This window comes from Giraffa tippelskirchi, chromosome 8, assembly GCF_054371585.1.
Source record: "Giraffa tippelskirchi isolate mGirTip1 chromosome 8, T2T-mGirTip1v1.2.pri, whole genome shotgun sequence".
NCBI classification, from domain to species: Eukaryota; Metazoa; Chordata; class Mammalia; order Artiodactyla; family Giraffidae; genus Giraffa; species Giraffa tippelskirchi.
Genome location: NC_137282.1, coordinates 17,274,012 through 17,292,253, shown reverse-complemented (window position 1 = coordinate 17,292,253; position 18,242 = coordinate 17,274,012). Strand labels below are relative to the sequence as shown.

The 18,242-nt window shown below is 38.8% G+C and overlaps 1 protein-coding gene and 1 long non-coding RNA gene across 5 annotated transcripts in view; one reads left to right on the top strand and one right to left on the bottom strand.

Annotated features, from left to right (window-relative positions):
* LOC145518681 (uncharacterized) overlaps window positions 1-18,242 on the top strand; it is a 188,955-nt gene that overhangs the window by 116,988 nt on the left and 53,725 nt on the right. The window contains exons 9-10 of one of the 4 annotated variants that reach the window (XM_081523500.1): window positions 427-536; window positions 733-924. The exons of the other annotated variants lie outside the window; for them this stretch is intronic. Of the exons in view, the coding sequence (XP_081379626.1) occupies window positions 427-445 (19 nt within the window). The 3' untranslated portion in view covers window positions 446-536; window positions 733-924. The remainder of the gene's footprint in view (window positions 1-426; window positions 537-732; window positions 925-18,242) is intronic. 4 annotated transcript variants of the gene reach the window in all.
* Window positions 10,504-16,260, bottom strand: LOC145518607 (uncharacterized). The gene is made up of 3 exons (XR_014063028.1): window positions 16,124-16,260; window positions 14,891-15,039; window positions 10,504-11,993 (listed from the first exon to the last, which is right to left on the bottom strand). It is a non-coding gene; the product is annotated as an uncharacterized LOC145518607 (long non-coding RNA).

Here is an 18,242-nt window from a genome sequence, read left to right as displayed (position 1 = left end):
TGTGTTCTTTTTTAATGCTAAGGACCATGACATTATGAAAGATTTTACTCTGCCTTCACAACTTAGCCCCCACCCCAGCCTCCCATGCTGCCTCAGAACTTAAGCACTGACCCATGGCTAAAACTGACCTTGCATCTAGGGCTTCTCTAGTTACTAATACAGGTCAGCAGCTGTTAAACCTCTAAATTCACAACTTCTTTCTCCCTTCCCTGGTAGAGTCCCTCTGTAAGGACCAACTTCAAACCTCGTGTCTATTTTGGAATTGTTCAATGACCCCAGGAAAGAAAACGGTTGGTGATTTTCAACTCTCCTGGGAAAGGCTCTTTCAATTCTGAAATTTTAGTTCTCCTAGTCATCATCAACTCCATAACTTTGTGATATCTTGAAACATGCAATTTTTGTAATTTACGTGTTTTTTTCCTCTAGTTGCCAGGAGAAACATTGATCTGCCACAACCTACTACATATTTCCCAGAAGTGAAATTCATTTTTTTGTTAAAAAGAAAAAGAGAAGTGAATTCTGTGATCTATAAACTAGTAAGTTTATTTTAGATACCAAGAAAAATTCTAAAATTCATTGTTTATAAGGCAGATGGAGAATTATTATTGAATATAAAGGGGTATACGGTAAACTAAATCTAACAGAAGATCAGTCAGAATGTATTATCCTAGATAGAATAGCTCCATTTCTATCTATCATTTATCTAGCTTTCTTTCTTCCTTTTTTGTCAAGTTCACAAAAGGTAGATATAGTCTATCTGACATTTAAGAAGACATTTGACAAAAATTTGGTATCCTTGTCAAGATGAAGAAATGTGAAGTTGAGGCTGATGCATTTAGATGGATTTACAGTGTCAAAGGATCTTAATCTATGACTCTGGATGACTCTCTAAGGAGATCAGTATAAGTCTGGAGAAATGTTTCTGTGAGTATAGTAGAAATCTTGTTATCCAGACCACCAGGTAGATTTTAATCAATGAATTTGATGAAGACAAATAGCATACAGGTCATGTAAAGTTGGAGGGAATTCCAATAAACTGAAGGAGTCAAGAATTAAAATATGTTCAGCAGGCTGCAAGAAATAAAACTTTATGGGTACAAATATAGTCCTCCATATTTGGATAGAATAACAACTGTAAAAATGCAGGCTGAGAAAGACATGGCATGACAGAAATACAGGTTTAAAAAAAAACACTTGGGAATTACTGTTAGCATGAACTCAGAATGAGTCAACAGTGTGATATGGCTGCTTAAAAGGCCACTATGATTTAGGATAGCATTTAGTAGAGTATAAGGTACAGAACATGATAGCTGATAGATCCATTGTACTGAATATGCCTTGAACATATGCTGTTGCAATATGTTCCAAGCATCCTACTTTCAGGTGAGGGGACCATCTCGGAAGCTCACCTGGAGGATGGTAACCGGGATATAAAAGTGCGGGAACATAAGGGCAGAAACAGCTGAAGGATGTAAGAGTGTCTAACTAGAGAAGGAGATACTTTTGGGGGATATGAGAGTTGTCTTCTAACGCATGCAGAATTGCTTTGCCTTTGAGCTTAGAACCAGAACAGAAATAGAGAAAAAAACTTTCATTTCTAACATTAAAAAGAATTTAGAACAATAGTATAGGCATCTGAATCTCAGATGAGGCCACTTGGTAATGTTGTGAAGATCTGGGATTTCTGAATCAGGAAGAATTTAACCCAGATTCCTCTGTCATTCATAAGCTCTCTGATTTTCCCTAATTTTTCCGACTCTGAGCTTCTTTATTTCTCAAATGGGGAAAATCATAGTACAATTTTTATAGTCATTATAAGGATTAAGGGAAATAATTCAGCCAAATCATTTGCCATGGTGTGCGGCACATTTATTATGCCTAGAATATAGGAACTATTTTTAAGGTACTGAAATGAGGTAAAATAAGCATCTGCCCCTTACACTGGCCACAGTTTTTTCTAAGTAAGTAGGAAACCAAGTCTCATCTCAGAATTTAGACTTAATGCCTGAAACCTGGGAACCAGTGGAGCTGACTTGATCTGTTATAATGAATCATCTGTAGACCATGAAAGGTAGTTCTAGAAGACTTCTCAGGTGTCACTTTTATATAGGTTGTCTGCTTGGGTGAAATCATACTGTGAGTTGAGAAAACATTAATTTATTCCTTCCAGATGGACAGTTTTTTTTTTTTTTACCTTTTTTTTACATTAATACTGATTTTATTGTTACCATAACCTCAATTGTAGTTTACTTAGTGTATCTGACACCCCCATACAGCAATGGAGCCTTTTACCAATCTCCAAAATACCGTCACTTCCTTTTTTTAAATGCTTCTTTGTTGTGGTAAAAGTCACATAATATTAATCATACAATTGTAACCATATTTAACTGTACAGTTCAGTGGCGCTAAGTACATTCACATTGTTGTGAAACTCTCGAGGACACAAATGTGTACAAACATGCACCCTGAATTTTTAGAGTACACCGAATTTCAAATAGTTTATTCTGTTTTCACCTAAAGTACATTATTACACGTATATGTAAGATGTTGTAAACTATAAGCTGCGTTTATGTAGGTCACACAGTTGTACTGAGACAGTCAAAATCACTTTTTGCTAAGCAGCGTGGTCAGAAACACTGTGAGGTGCTGTTTTATACTCCTTGGCAAAGATTAATATAATACATGGAAAGGGGAAAGAGCAGGGGTAGCTCAAACTGCTGGTGTTAGTGTGAATTAATATAACCACTCTAGGTACCAATTTGGTGATCTAGTCAAATAGTAGATGAACACACTCTTTGACTTCGCAAGTCCATTTCTATATATCTGCCAGAGACTCTCTTTTACAGGTGCAAAAGAAGCTTATAGAATGTTCCTGTAATACTCAACATAAATGCTCACCAAATGGAAAAAGAATAATTTATGGTTCAGTCATCTGAATTAATTTAATGCCACAATTAAGATGAATGAACTAGAGGTATATTTGTAGTTGTAAAATTATGTAATTTAAAACTCTATATTTTAAAAACATAATATGGAGTGAAAATACTCTTTATGGAATTATGAATACAATGTTTCTACTTATATAGAGATTTGACTGTAAAATATTTAAATATTTATATTAAATATATTATTTAAAAAATATATAAATTTATTTTATGTTTATATATAAATATATAAATTTATTTATGGTGGTGGTGGTTTAGTCAGTAAATTGTGTCCGACTCTTGCGACCCCATGGACTGTAGCCTGCCAGGCTCCTCTGTCCATGGGGTTCTCCAGGCAAGAATACTGGAGTGGGTTGCCATTTCCTTCTCCAGGGAATCTTCCCAACCCAAGAATCAAACCTAGGTCTCCTGCATTGCAGGCAGATTCTTTACCAATTGAGCTACAAGCTGCTGCTTCTGCTAAGTTGTGTCAGTCGTGTCCGACTCTGTGCGACCCCATAGATGGCAGCCCACCAGGCTCCCCCATCCCTGGGATTCTCCAGGCAAGAACACTGGAGTGGGTTGCCATTTCCTTCTCCAGTGCATGAAAGTGAAAAGTGAAAGTGAAGTCGCTCAGTTGTGTGACTCTTCGCGACCCCATGGACTGCAGCCTACCAGGCTCCTCTGTCCATAGGATTTTCCAGGCAAGAGTACTGGAGTGGGTTACCATTGTCTTCCCTGAGCTACAAGGGAAGCCCCAAATTTATTTATATAAATTATTAAATATATTCAATAATGTCCATAGTTATAAATATGGAGCAAATATATAGAGCTGTTCATGACTGAGTGCTTTTTTAGAGGAAAGTAAGGACAAGAAGGAAGGGCATTCTCAGGTCTCCTGTTCAGTTCAGCCTGGTCGCTGGGTTTGGAGATCATACAGAAACTGAGGTCAAGGTGCTAGTTAGCAATTAAAACATTCAAGATCCCTTCTAAATCTAGTGTCGTTTTAAGTAGTATGATGAACTCTGGTGTCCAAAGATTCAGGACGCTGGTACTGTTCCCATCGAGGATTTAGGTAGAAATAAGTTTCTGCTGAAGAGGGAGGTGAAGGGTCAGGACAGAGGCCGGGAAAACACAAGGAGCGTCTCAGCGGGAGGGTTCCAAGGAGAGCCCTGGCTGGTGTGGGTTCCTGTGGAGACCCTGTGCCCTTGGGGAAAAGGATAAAGGAGACATTAAGGAGGGCATTGCAGATGGAAGGCAGAGAGGCCTGATTTGGCAACTTCATACTTTTGCGTGGAGCATTCTGGTAATAACCACCCCAGAAAACCCAATCACCCAAACAAGAGTGCTTGAAAGTGTGGCTGAATGATTAATGAAGCCTGTGCTACTTGGCTGAGTAGAAGAAACGGACTTGCCTCAATGTCCAGACGGTTACTTGTCCTTTCTCCCCAGGGCCCTGCAGAACACAGGGGGGATTCCCCCTCCATCGCCCCTGTGGCTGGTAGAGTGATTGGATTCCCAGCGTGCCAGAGGTTGAGGGCCCTTTAGAATCCTCCTTCTGGCTTTTAGTGAGCAGCCTTCAGCCACTTTTAGTGTTCTTAGGAAGAGCATTCCATATTCAGAGGAAAAAAAAAACACCAAACCTCTGTTTTCGATGCATGTTTCTGTATTTGAGCAATGAGGCAAGTATCCTTGAGGACTCATGATAAGTATGCCTCGTCTTAGAAAAGCATCATGGGCCCTTCAAAAATGCCATCTAAAAAGGAAACCTTGCCTTAAGTAATAATGCTGGAGGAGGAAATTTGAGAGTTTAAGGCAGGCTTAGGAAACTGCAATTCAGATGTTTTTCCACTTAATATATTGTGTGTATTTTAACTTATAAGGAAGAGTGGAGGAGATGGTAGAAGGAGAAAATAGAGCGACAGAGGTGAGGGAGGGTTAAGATATGTGCAGGAGGTGATGGCAGTGTTGGAGAAGTTTCCTTTGTTCTCCAGCATGGATGGAGGTTTATATTATAAAGAATATCCATCAGCTTATTTCTCTTTCACTTTAAAGAAAATTGAAAGCTTCTGTTGTTTAGCCTGTACTGCCTTCTCCTGGTTGGTCCTGGATTAGCAGCCAAGACATGACAAAAGGAAATGTATGAATGAATCCACATATAACACAGGTGTTATGTTACGCTGCCTGCTCATTGCTCTTGACCACTATGCAAATAATATATCCAGGTATTGAGGGACTGGCTTAGAATCATGATGATCTTGTTTCTTGACCCTTACCACTGTGACCCCATGCATATATTAATGAAATATCTGAGTGGAGCACTTCAGCTCTTCCAAAACTGAGAAAGGCATGTGTGCAGAGTAGGGGTATCTGTGAGTTGCTTACTTTGAAATGACAGAGGTTGTAAAAAATATTAACCTTATGAAGTGACATTTCTTGCACACCTCCGGAGCTGACTTTAATTTTTCTTTTGTGACTTGGCAGGAGTGTGGTGGAGAGATTAAAACTACAGTCTCTAGAATTACAGACAAACTTCAGTTCAGAGAAAAGGCCCTTCCTTGGATTGTTTTCTTTAATAGACAGGGAGATTCTGAGAATGATACCTGTAAAGCGAAAGAAAAGGAAGAGAGTGGAAAAAGGAAGCAGAAATGCAAAATTATCAATTTTTTTGAGTAGGTAAAGCCAAAACTTTATACACACACATTGTATGTGCACAATGTCCCAGAAATTACAAAACAGAGGGAATATATCTGTGAGTAACTCAAGATTGAAAAGGAACAGGATTCCTGTCCAATCTTCCATATGTTGATATAAAAGAAAAATACTGATGCTGAGGAGCACAGCTGTGGTTCTGTCTCCAGCCTTCTGTTAGAGCATCCATGCAATGGGAATTGCTGGGGATGGGGAGAAGTTTATGTCCAAATCGTGGAAGCTTGGGAGGTTCAACCAAGTGAAGAAAGTTGGGGGGGGGTTCAGGATGGGGGGCACACATACACCCACGGCTGATTCATGTCAGTGTGTGGCAAAAACCACTACAATATTGTAAAGTAATTAGCCTCCAATTAAAGAAAAAACAGGCTGTGGTCAGCTACACAAACTGAGACAATCAGAACTACATAAGAACAAGGAAAAACAACAGAAATAGGGATCAGAAAGCCAATGTACTGTCATGTAGGGAAAATCCAGTGGCAGAAGAGGGAAGTCAAAAAACCATAAAGTCACAGTGGGAGCCAAAAGTGCATGCACTGAGCTGAGAGAGGATTTAGCTTCCCAGTATCTTGAATTTTCAAATGAGTTTTAATTCCTGTTTCCTCCATGCACAGAGGTGCTTACTCCTGGAGAGTCTAAAGCAGCAAGTGGCTTCTAAGGAATATTGTTGGAAGGACATTAGTGATCCTACTAAAGAAGGATTAATGATGAATATGTGTATATTATTTCCATGGACAGAGGAGCCTGGCGAGTACAGTCCATGGGCTCGCAAAAAGTCAGATACGACTGAGCCACTAACACATACACACACACATGCGCACACACGTATATTATATTGTGTGTGTGTCAAATTGGTGGATCACTGCTATTTGTTTTGGTTCTTCTTAGCTAATTATTTTGTCTGTAAAGTCTCAGGAAAGAACTCCATTCATGTACCTTTGAACCAGAAATAAAGGTTGAAGTAAACTTGGAGAAAACAGTAAAGGTATAATCACAGGTTCTCTTTGGATCGAGCCTCAAACCTGCTGGCCCACCAATCAGATCTTTGCTATTGAACTGATTTAGGATTAGTGACTGTTCCCACTTTGTAAATGATAAGAGCAAAACGATTACAAAGACACTCTAAAGTAATCTGATTATCTATTCTTTTTTAGAATATAAAAATATGGGAGAACCTTGTCTGTCATTTGTTATAACAGAGCCTAGAATTCAATAAATATTAGCTGACAGTGATAACATGAGAATCTTCTTGGCTACTCCAGAGATGACAAACTAAACCTCAAAGCCTTTCCCAGAAACCCAACAAAAGCTAAAATAACTAATTAGCAAAATGAATGAGAGCCAAGCCAAACCACAGGTCTTCCTGGATAACTTCCTGATCCAAGTTAACATACATGACCAGGCAGGTGACTTCAGGTCCTGTGGGAATCTTTTGATAACTGGGAGCAAGATGAAAATGGAGTATTAGTAATTGTCATTTTCCTTCAGAGTTAAGATATTAGAAACCACCGAGATGTTCCAGAGCCTGAGAAGGCACAGCCTCTAATTCTAAGAGCCAATTTATTTTACTCTAATTGGAGAGGTTGGCAAGACTTTTGAGATTGTTATTTTAAATGCCTTTTGCTATTAAACCGTGGTTAGGAAATCCGCTCAGCCCAAATGATGCTAAAAGAGCATTAAGTTTATGAGTCACGAAAGCCAGAATGATTCCAATTAGTTCCCCGCACTTCAGCACAATAGAAGTCCTTGATATCCAATGGGGCACTGCTTTCAAATGGAAACAAGACAGGAGATCAGAATCTTGACTCTTCACCTTGATTATTGACCAAGGAAAGGTTAGGTGAGCTATGATGTCGATTCACTTGAAAGTTTCCTCTTCCACAGAAGGGGGATAACTGGCATACTGGTCTCTGGTGGGGCACAAAGCAGTGTATTGTGTCTTCAGGGTGAAGTCTTTTATACACATGGAGCAGACATGGAAGGTACTGTAGCTCTGTCTCCTGCTAAGGCCCTTAGATTCAGCTTTCTCTCTTTCCAATTCTTTCCGTTTATTTTTTTTTAATTATTATTTATTTGGCTGTGCTGGGTCTTAGTTGAAGCAGGTGGGATCTAGTTCCCTGACCAGGGATTGAACCTGGGCCCTCTATATTGGGAGCATTGAGTCTTAGCCACCAGAATAATGATGAGCACACACACTGGTACTTAAGTGATAATGATGATGTGCTAGGCTCTCAGTCATGCCCGACCCTTCGCAACCCCATGGACTGTATCCTGCCAGGCTCCTCTGTTCATGGGATTTTCCAGGCAAGAATACTGGAGTGGGTTGCCATTCCCTTCTCCAGATCTTCTCGACCCAGGGATTGAACCCAGGTCTCCCACATTGCAGACAGATTATGGTCTGAGCCACCAGGGAAGATAACTGCTAGCATTTGTTCAGCCTTGCTATCTATCAGGTACCATACTAATTGCTCTACATGTGTGATCTCAGGGAAAGATATATAAATCATTCTTATCTTACAGATTAAGAAACTAAGAAGCAGACTATTTAAATAAAACACCTGAGGTCACTCTGACTGTACCTCTCAGAGTTGGGATCTGAATTGAGAGCAGTCTGATTTCAGAGTACTTGTCTCATCTACTATCTGAATTTATTTCTCTATTTGTTGTATTAAAAATAATGGGATACGTGACTGAACTATAAGTTACATGAAGATTTCTTTTATGTGTGAATGTGTGGTTCTTGAAAGACATAACGGAGGACAGACAACTCTTTCAAAGAGTTTGTTTTGGACATGATACGGTGATTAAATTTGTCATGTGTTCAGAGCTGAGGGGTAAAAATGGACAGAATAGTCAGAATAGGGAGATGCTAGAGGTGAGATTCAAATGTCTTAGAAGGAAGAGTTTCATGTTAATTTGCCTGGTGGATCTGTGTTTCTTACATGTACGATTTTTACATTTCCGGAGCCCAAAGGATAATATGGAGAATTCAGTTCATGGTTAGGATATGGGAAAAAATTGAACTTACGGGAAAGAAAAAGATCTCATCAGATGGTCCAGGAAGAACCAGTCTATCTAGTGAGATTAAGACTATTGGGGCTATTGGATACTATAGGAATAAATTCAGACCTGAATAAAGGAGGAATCTGGCAGACTATAGTCCTTGGGGTCGCAGAAGAGTCAGACATGACTTAGTGACTAAACAACAGCAAAAAAATATGCCTAGCGTCTGCTTCTTTTGTATTTCAAGATCCCAGTTCTCTTGAGAAATAGCACATTTCTATACCGAAGGGGCAGGTCGGCAGGAAAAGTCAAATGGCAAAAGCTGTTAATGGGGACTGCTGAAGTGCCTTTGGACTGTGTGTGTGTGCATGCACGCACATGCATGTGTGTGTGTGTGTCTGTCCCTGTTAAACAGAGGAGGGAACCCAGGAAGAATGTTTTCTGTTCGTGTAGAGTGTTTTTTTCATCCTACTTTATGTACTAAGAAATATGGAGGTGACTACAGGCATGTTTTATCCTGTAGGTAATAACACTGTGATGCCCTTAGAATAATTTTGGCATGATGAGCACTTAAAAAAATTTTTTTTAAGTAGCAATCTTCATTCTATTTGAACCCATAATATGATTAGGACCAATTATACCATCAGGATAAATATGAACAATCATGTCATTAGAAACTGTAATTGCCTAATTATGACTTCTACTGATGTGGTGATTTTTGTGGAGGCTGAATTTCAGCTGCAGGACAATTTTGCTGAGTCTGGGGGCAGAAATTAGAGTCAATTCTTGTCAAGTCAGTGGCTCTCACGTTTTGGTGGTTCTCGGTGAATTCACCAGTACAATTTCTCTGTGAACTGGCGACTGTGGACTTTTGACCTTTCTCTGCTCTATACTTTATACCATCCCCTCAAAAGTTGGATGATTGCATATTCAAATTAAGTCATTCATGGCTGAATACGAAAGGGGATGACAGTAAATGTATTGATTTAGTGTGGTTTTAAAATTAACGTGAAATTGTATTATTCTTCAAAATCTTCAAAAGGGCTGATTAAAAGAAACTCCTTGCAGATTGAAATCATTGCCCTCATCACTTCACTGAGATAAACACAGGGCTGGGGTATTCCTTAGGAATCACATACAAAACTAACAGAGTCACCACATGCCCTGACCACTTTCCAGCAAGTTCCTCATTATCCCCTGCCCTCCTACCTGCCTTTATTTCTGTTTGCTTCCTGGAGGAAAGTCTGACAAAGCAGGCTCCCCAAGCCTCATCTGAAAGATTGGATGTATGGGAACATTTATTCCCCAGCAAGTGAATTGTCCAGTAGTGCAAAAAACAGAGGGAATAGATCACTTCTGTCTGTCTTTGGAAAATTCAATGACTAGCAGCCAACACTTGTAGAGAGAAAAGAAATGATGAATAGAAATTCCAGTTTGGAAGATAAAGCTTTCCCCATGTAGGGGGTCTATTTCTAATATTTTAGTGTTTCCACAATGACCAAAATGAGACTGGCTCTATAGATGTCTGATTGCTTGGAGGCAATCTTTGTTCCTGGGTTTTAGGTTTGTGAGTGTTCAAAAAAGTCAACTGGGGGATCTTCCATAATAAACCCAATTTGGATGACATCCAGAATGGATCCACATACTGACTTCTGAAGTATAATGTGTAACATTATAGCTAAACTGCTGAGTATTTCATTTTGTGTCCTAAAACATTAGATATGTTTATCTGGCAGGCACATAGGCAAGACCCAATCTCATTCTAGTCTGATAAAGCTATTTCTGCAGTTGATTAGCCTGCCAAATGTTTCCATTTCTACATACTTAGTTCCCTTTTTCCCCTACTGTTTGTAAACTGCTGGGGAGGCATGTGAACATTTTATTTAATGTCACAGGGAGTGGAAGTTGTGATGGAGGGAGACAGGGGTGGGGAGGATGTTGTTCTCTGGTTAGACTTTTTAAACTCCACTTTTTCCCTTTTAAAATTCTTTTTATAGAGGTGGCTTAGTGGAGGAGCATTAAGTCTAAGTTAAATATAGTCCTAATCATCATAGTTCTATGGTGATGTTTTATAAGGTGAATGGTAGCGCAGTTTCTCAGGGTAGCTGTAATGGGGTACCACAAACTGCCTGACTTCAGACAACAGAAATGTGTTCTTTCACAGTTCTGAAGGCTGGAAGTCTGGAGGCTAGAAATCTGAAGTCGAAGTTGACAGGGTCATCTTCTCTAGGGGAGAATCCTTCTTTACCTCTTTCTAGCTTCTGGTGGTGCCAGCCATCCTCGGCATGCCTTGGCATGTCGATGCATCCCTCATTGTCTGTCTCTGTACTCACACGGCCATGGCCATCATCCCTGTGTCTCTGCGTCCAGATTTCCCGCTTTCTATAAGGACATCAGTCATAGGACTGGGGCCCACCCTAATCTGATATAACCTCCCACCTAAACTTGATTACATCTTCAAGGAGTCATTTCCAAATAAGGTCACATTCTGAGATAGTGGGGATTAGGACTTCAGTGTATCTCTTTTTGGGGGCGGGGGCAGTTGTTGTTGTTCAATCTCTAAGTTGTGTCCAGCTCTTTGCAACTCCATGGACTGCAGCACAACAGCCTCCTCTGTCCTTCACTATCTCTCAGAGTTTTCTCAAATTGACGTCCATTAAGTCTATGATGCCATCTAACCATCTCACCCTCTGCTGCCCGCTTCTCCTCCTGCCTTTAATCTTTCCTAGCATCAGGGTCTTTTCCAATGAGTCAGTTCTTCACATCAGGTGGCTAAGGTATTGGACCTTCAGCTTCAGCATCAGTCCTTCCAATGAATATTCAGGGTTGACTTCCTTTAGGATTGACTGGTTTGATCCCTTTGCAGTCCAAGGGACTCTCAAGAGTTTTCTCCAGTGATACAATTCAATTCATAATAAAGCGCAAAAGAGAATGTTTCATTTTTGCATTTGCTCAGAGAAGGTTAAATAACAAGGCTGAAGGGCAGTTATTTAGTAATTTTCCCTGGAAGTCTTGTAAAACTTCAGGACGAATGGGCTTGTTTTACATGTAAGGTATCCAGCCACATTTCAGGATCGTCAAATTCAACACCATAGTTTTTTGATAGTTGAAGAAATGTGATAGCCCAGAGTTTCAATATGTTGCCAAATTCATACAGCTGATGATAAAAGCCTGAGCGTGTGATCCACTCCTAGCCTAGGGCTCTTCCTGCTCCTGCTGAGCTGGTGAACCTTGAGGGGCACAAGGATTCTATGGTTACCTGGGGAAGCAGGGACACAGCCCGGGATGCAACTCATCACCTCGTGAATCAATGAAGTCTCTTAGTTCACCTTGTAGCTGGGCACCTCAAATGCATCTCTGAAAGAGGCCAGGTATAAACAAATAACCGTTAAGTCCCCTGCATATGAACTTCAAGTTTTGAACTTTGAAAGATGCGAACACATGTTCCATCAATGTCAGATGTGAATGAAATTGTAGTTTGCCATCTGTCTCCTCCTGCTGATGATCGTTTAGCTCTACCAGCTTTCACCTCCTCTCCCTCCAGTCAGTAACTCTTCTGGCCTGTTCACTCAATGCCAGCCCCTGTATGCCAGCTGTGGTACCATACTACTGTACTTTTCAAGGTACTCTGAGTATGTGTGTGCTAACTCACTTCAGTTGTGTCCAACTGTGCAATCCCATGGACTGTAGCCCATCAGGCTCCTTTGTCCATGGGATTCTCCAGCCAAGAATACTGGAGTGGGTTTCCATGTTCCACTCCAGGGGATCTTCCCGACCCAGGGATCGGACCCAGGTCCCTTATGTCTTTTGCTTTGGCAGGGCGGGTTCTTTATCACTAGTGCCTCCTAGGAAGCCCTCAAGGTTCTATACTGTAAGATTCATAAGGTTTTCTTATATTTTGTGTTTATTTTTTATGCGTTATTTGTATGGAAAGTATTATAAATCTATTACAGCACAGTACTATATACCGATTGTGTTAGTTGGATACCTAGGCTAACTTTGTTGAGCTTACAAATTGGACTTAAGAACTCACTCTCAGAAGGGAACTTGTTCATATGTAGGGGACTTAACTGTAAAATGAATAAAACAAAAGCTTAAACTGCTATCCCTCCTTTGGGACATTTTGCATTCAATGGAACAGACTGGGCCCCTTCCCAGGCCATTTAAATCATAATTTTGAAGGCAGGGTCCTGGGGGAATCTGTGTGTTACAGAGCATACCAGGTGATGCACGTGATAGAGCATGTTTAGGAAACACTAGGCTAGAGGAAGCCTGATTTCTGAACAGTAAAGAGTAAGTATTTAGTGGAGAGATTTTAGGTGAGAATCAAGAGGGGATGGTGGAAGGAGAGGGTGGGGAGAGTGAAAATGAGTTACTCAGTGCCCTCCAAAGAACACCAGAGTCTCTACTCTGTGCCAATTTGGAGGCCTGGTGTCTGCCTCAGGAGGGATTCGAGAAAGGCACATTTTCTGGGCTCACTTCAGTACCCATCTTAGGAGAAATAGAATAGATCTAGGATTACTTATGAAGTGCAGAGGCTGGGGCTTCATGGAGACTGGAGGGCCAATTCCAGGTTAAGGGAAGTATGGAAGAAAATTCTAGCCCAGTTCTCTCTCCTCTTTTTGTTATACTGCAGGCAGCCAGCAATTATGCACTCTCTTTTTTTTAAAGAGTTGCTTATTCATTTTGCACCTGAAGTTGTAATCTAGTGCCTGTGATGCACTTTTAATTGTTTTAAAACGAAGGTGATAGGAGAGGCAAAGAAATGACTAGGGAAAAAAATCTGGAGAACAGATGGGAAAATAATTGGGTTTTTGAGTCTCTCTCTTCTTTTGAAGTATATGAAATTATAGTTTATTCCAACCCCCTCAATTTACAAATAAAAGTCTGAAGTGAAAGGTTAGTTTGGGGCAAAAAATAGAACTAGTGCTGGTATCCTCTATCTTTGTTGTTTCCATCACACCAACCTTCCTTTCCAAATTCTGAAGATCTTTTTCTCCTTTTCCACCCATTTCTCCCTAATACTTTCTTTTATATTGGCCAGATATTTCTTTTACTGAGACTTAGCTGACATTTGTATCTATTGTGGGGCTTCCTTGGTGGCTCAGATGGTAAAAAAAAAAAAACCTGCCTGCAATGCAGGAGACCAGGGTTCAATCTCTGGCTCAAGAAGATCCTCTGAAGAAGAGCATGGCAGCCCACTCCAGTATTCTTGCTGGAGAATCCCATGGACAGAGGAGCCTGGAAGGCTGCAGCCCGCAGAGTCCCCGAGTTGAACAGGACTGAAGCAACTGACCACATATCTATTGTATCTGATTCACAATGTTGTCAGGTACATGCTAACTTGATTGTCCATCATTTAAACCACATAAATGTTTACCTTCAACTGAAATACATGTGTTCATAACTGAAGATATTTTTTATTTTATTAATAAATGATATACTGGCTCAGATGATAAAAAATCTGCCTGCGATGTAGGAGACCTGGGTTCAATCCCTGGGTTGGAAAGATCCCCTGGAGAAGGGAATGGTAACCTACTCCAGTATTCTTGCTGGAGAATTCCACGGACAGAGGAGTCTGGCGGGCTACAGTCCATGGGGTCACAAAAGAGTTGGGCACAACTGAGTGACTAACACGTTCACACTTTCATACAAGTTTATAGTAAACACAGCACTGAAAAATGGTCGCAAATCGTTTTCTTGAAAAACCATAAATGTTTCCAAGCCACATTTTTGTGAGATATTTTAAAATTTATTTTTCTTTGAGATTGAATCTCATGGCTGCACAATACCCAAGTGTGACATATTTTCTTTTGCTAGGTTTTGACTATATTCTCTTCTCCTTTTAGTTTTTACAGATTTAATTTTTACTCTTTCTGCATTCGGGATGGAAATGTCCTAGGGCTTTCTATCTGAATGGAGCCCTCAGTAAATGGTGACACCTCTTCCTTCTATTATTTCCTCTTTCCTTTCTTTCTTCACTTCTTCCTCTTTTCTGTTGCCTTTCTTCAGTCTCACCTCGTTTAATAACATTTATGGAGGCTCTCCCCTGTGCCAGCCCTGGGCTAGGGCTGAGACACTAGTCTCTGCTAAGGACCACCGAGTTCTTAGCAGGACTTAACAAGTGAGAAGAATCTGGGAAGGGCTTGCTTCCATGCATCATGAAAGGTGACCTATTGCATGGTTTGTGAGGATGTTAGGGGAGCCCAGACAAGGGGAGCTGACCACAGTTATGGGGGTCTGGGAATGCTTACTGGAAGAAATTACACGTGTGCTGAAACTTGAACTACAGGTGTGGGTTAGCTAGACAAGTGGTTGGGATGGAGTGTTTCATTTGTAGCCACCGTAGGACTGGAAAACATTCTTCTACCCTCAGTTCCAGTGGCTGGGCCTGTGAAATAAACTGACAAAAGGCAAACGGATGAGAGAGAAACAAAGAGTTTATGAAAGAATGCATACACATGTATTGATTTGGCTAGGTTTAAGACTACCATCTTGGTATTTAATTTTTAAAAATTCCATTTGTTCTTTGTTCTTCCATTTTCTATTTCTGATTCCTTTTCATTAAATCATGTATTTTTAAATATTCCATGGTATTTGAATTTTTAATCTATATCTCTGTGTCATTTTTTTATAGTAGTAGCTCTAAATGGCTTATACTATGCAAGTTTAAATGATCACAATCTATCTTTAAATAATATATTACTTCACAGCCTGTGTGAGAATCTTACAACAGTATTCTTCTTAGTTCCCTCTTGCCTTTGTGATCTTTTTTATGGTTTACTTCTTCATATACTATAAACCCCACAGTATATTGCTATTATTGTTTTTTTTAAAAAAATAAGTATGTATGTTTTAGTGAAGCTTCAAGCACTAATAAGTACTGAAAAATTATTTTAAAAACATTTTAAAAGTTATTTAAACATTTTTGATATTAATATATTTTTACTCCACTTCCACGTAAACAACATCTTATACTATTCATTATTTTAGTCAGATTTGGATTTCATAAAAATTTGATCAACTGCTGTTCAGTGACCAGAATGGTCAAGTGGCCATTTGTAATCCTAGACCCAAGGTCATCCAAAGAAAATTGTTTTGATATCTACATGATACATATGAGTTACCTAAAGAAGATGTTTTTTCTTTATATGTCCCTAAAGAAAAAGCCTAATGGAGAGTAATCAAGTAGCTGATATGGCCAAACTAGATATCTCTTAATTCCAATTATCTAGAAACTGTCACCCACAAAAAATTAAAAATCAAAACTCAAAAAATAAGCCTTTAAATGTAAATCAATGAACTTACAAATGAATTTTTTTAATGTTGGTGACATTTAAGTTTTTGAAGTTATTAAAGCTTAAAGTATCCTAAAAAAAATCCCTAAGAATTTTGGAATACTTTGTATAGCATAAAGATCCTTTTAAAAATAAGCTTTTTATTTATAAAAAAATTTATTCTTTATTTCTGAAGGTCTGATGTTTTACCTGAGTTTTTATTTCCCTTTAGCTTGAGAAACTTATTCTAACCTTTCTTATAATATAGAAACTTTTATCTTTTTGAAGATATTTTATTTTGCTTATATTTCTGAACGATGTTTTCTCTGGACACCAAATTCTAGTTTGAGAGTTTTTTCCTTCAAGTACATTCTAGATGTCATTCCATTGTGACATCTAACCTTTATTCTTTCTGGTGAGAAGTCAACCATGAATATAATTGTTCTGTTTGTGATGTGTATTTTTGTTTCTCTCATTTGCTCTTAAGATTTGTCCTTTATCGATTTCTTTTAGCAGTTTGACTATGATGTGTCTAGATGTGTCTTTCTTTGTATTTATCCTGCATAAAGTTCCTGCACCAAGTTCCCTGGTTCTATAGGTTGACTTATTTTGTCAATTTTGGAAAGAGTTTTTGCCATTATCTCTTCAAGTATTTCTTCAGCCTCATTCTTTCTCCTCTCTTTCTGGGTCTCCATTTATACATATGTAAAGCTATTTGATGCTGTCTTACAAATAGCAGAATTTCTGTTCTCAATTGCTTCTAGGTTATCTGGAAAGTTCATTGATCTAGTTCAATTTAAAAGGAAATTAATGGTCCTATTTCTAGTGGTAAATGAGACTCTCTTTGTCAGTGGCATTCAATAGCAAGCGATTTAAATTATCAGCTGTAGACAACTGTAAACAAGTACATATAGAGTCAAGGGATTGGGTGACCAAATATTTGCTGCTGTGGAGTGAGAACTATTAAGTTAGAGTCAGCTGGAAAACACTAGAACTTCCTCTGCCTACCAAAAATTAAAAGCCTTCAAAAAGGCTGGTGGCTCATGAGAGTAGAGATCATAAGTGAAGGTAGGAAAGCTAATCTTTAGGTGAAAAATTATAGATTTTCTTTTAGCTGTTTTCTTTAAAAATATATTCGGTTTTCTACTCCACATGTTTACATGCTACTCTTCACTCTAAACTTTATTTTTCTTTGTATATATACACAGGGAAATGACCTAGATTTATATGCCCTGTAGTTTTACTAAGTGTTTGAAAATCATGTTTTGAGGTCACTTTTATTTCAGCTAAAAGTTCACACTTCTGAACTCTGTCTCTCTCAGAGTTTTTATTATGATTTTTTTATTAAGGACCTTAATTGGTCCTACTCATTTTTGTTTTATTAGCTTTGATTTTAGTACCTTTAGAATTATTACTGTGTAATGTTTTCAAATGGTAATTTTATTATGTATCACTTTGGTTAAAGATTCAAAACATACTCTAGAAAAACTTGGCAGCAAATTCCTCATTCATTGGCAACCTGAAATGTAAATTTATTGGGCAGAAATAATACTTCCTTATCTAATCTTGAGTCTTGGCCCTGATTACAAAGTGCTTGTAGTCCAACCAGCTGGGATGTTATCAGGGATAGGAAAGAGGCCAATTTACTAATAGAGATTGCAATAATGAATAGGAAAGAAAAAACAGGCTGCAAACGAGGAAATCCTAAGAGAATAGAGTATGACATATTCATAGTGGTGGAAGATGGAGAGAAATAGTAGCTTTTGGATATATCCCAGAATATGAATTATAGGTAAAACAGTATATTGTTTTGTATAGCCAAATGTCAATGTTGTAAACAGCATGTAACTAGCTTGAATTTAATTAGATAATTAGTATATATCAAGTGAAATTTATGTGTCAGACATCATGCTCCTTATTTCACATAATTATTATAAAAAGATAATGCATTTTACCAAGATTAGAAATAATCAATAGTTGAAGGATAATAATAGTTCAATGAAAAGACTAGAAGAATTGAATCAGATAGGGTTTTCAGAGAAGAAAAACTTACTGGAATATTTTAAAGAGAAATTTAAAGAAAGAAGATAAAATTGTTTCCAAAGAGAAAATGGCAGAAAATGTGGAACAAAGTAATTCAAAGAGAAGCAGAGATTTTGTTTTAGTAAGCAGAAAGTAAATAGATATGTATTTATGGATTAGAGCTGGTAGGATGTAGGCTGTGACCACAGCAGTGATTCTCATGGCCTACAAAGGGGAGGGGCAGGGACTTCGGAAGGACCTTGCACAGGTGTGGAAGTACAAGATCTTTGTCAAAGTTTTCTGGTCA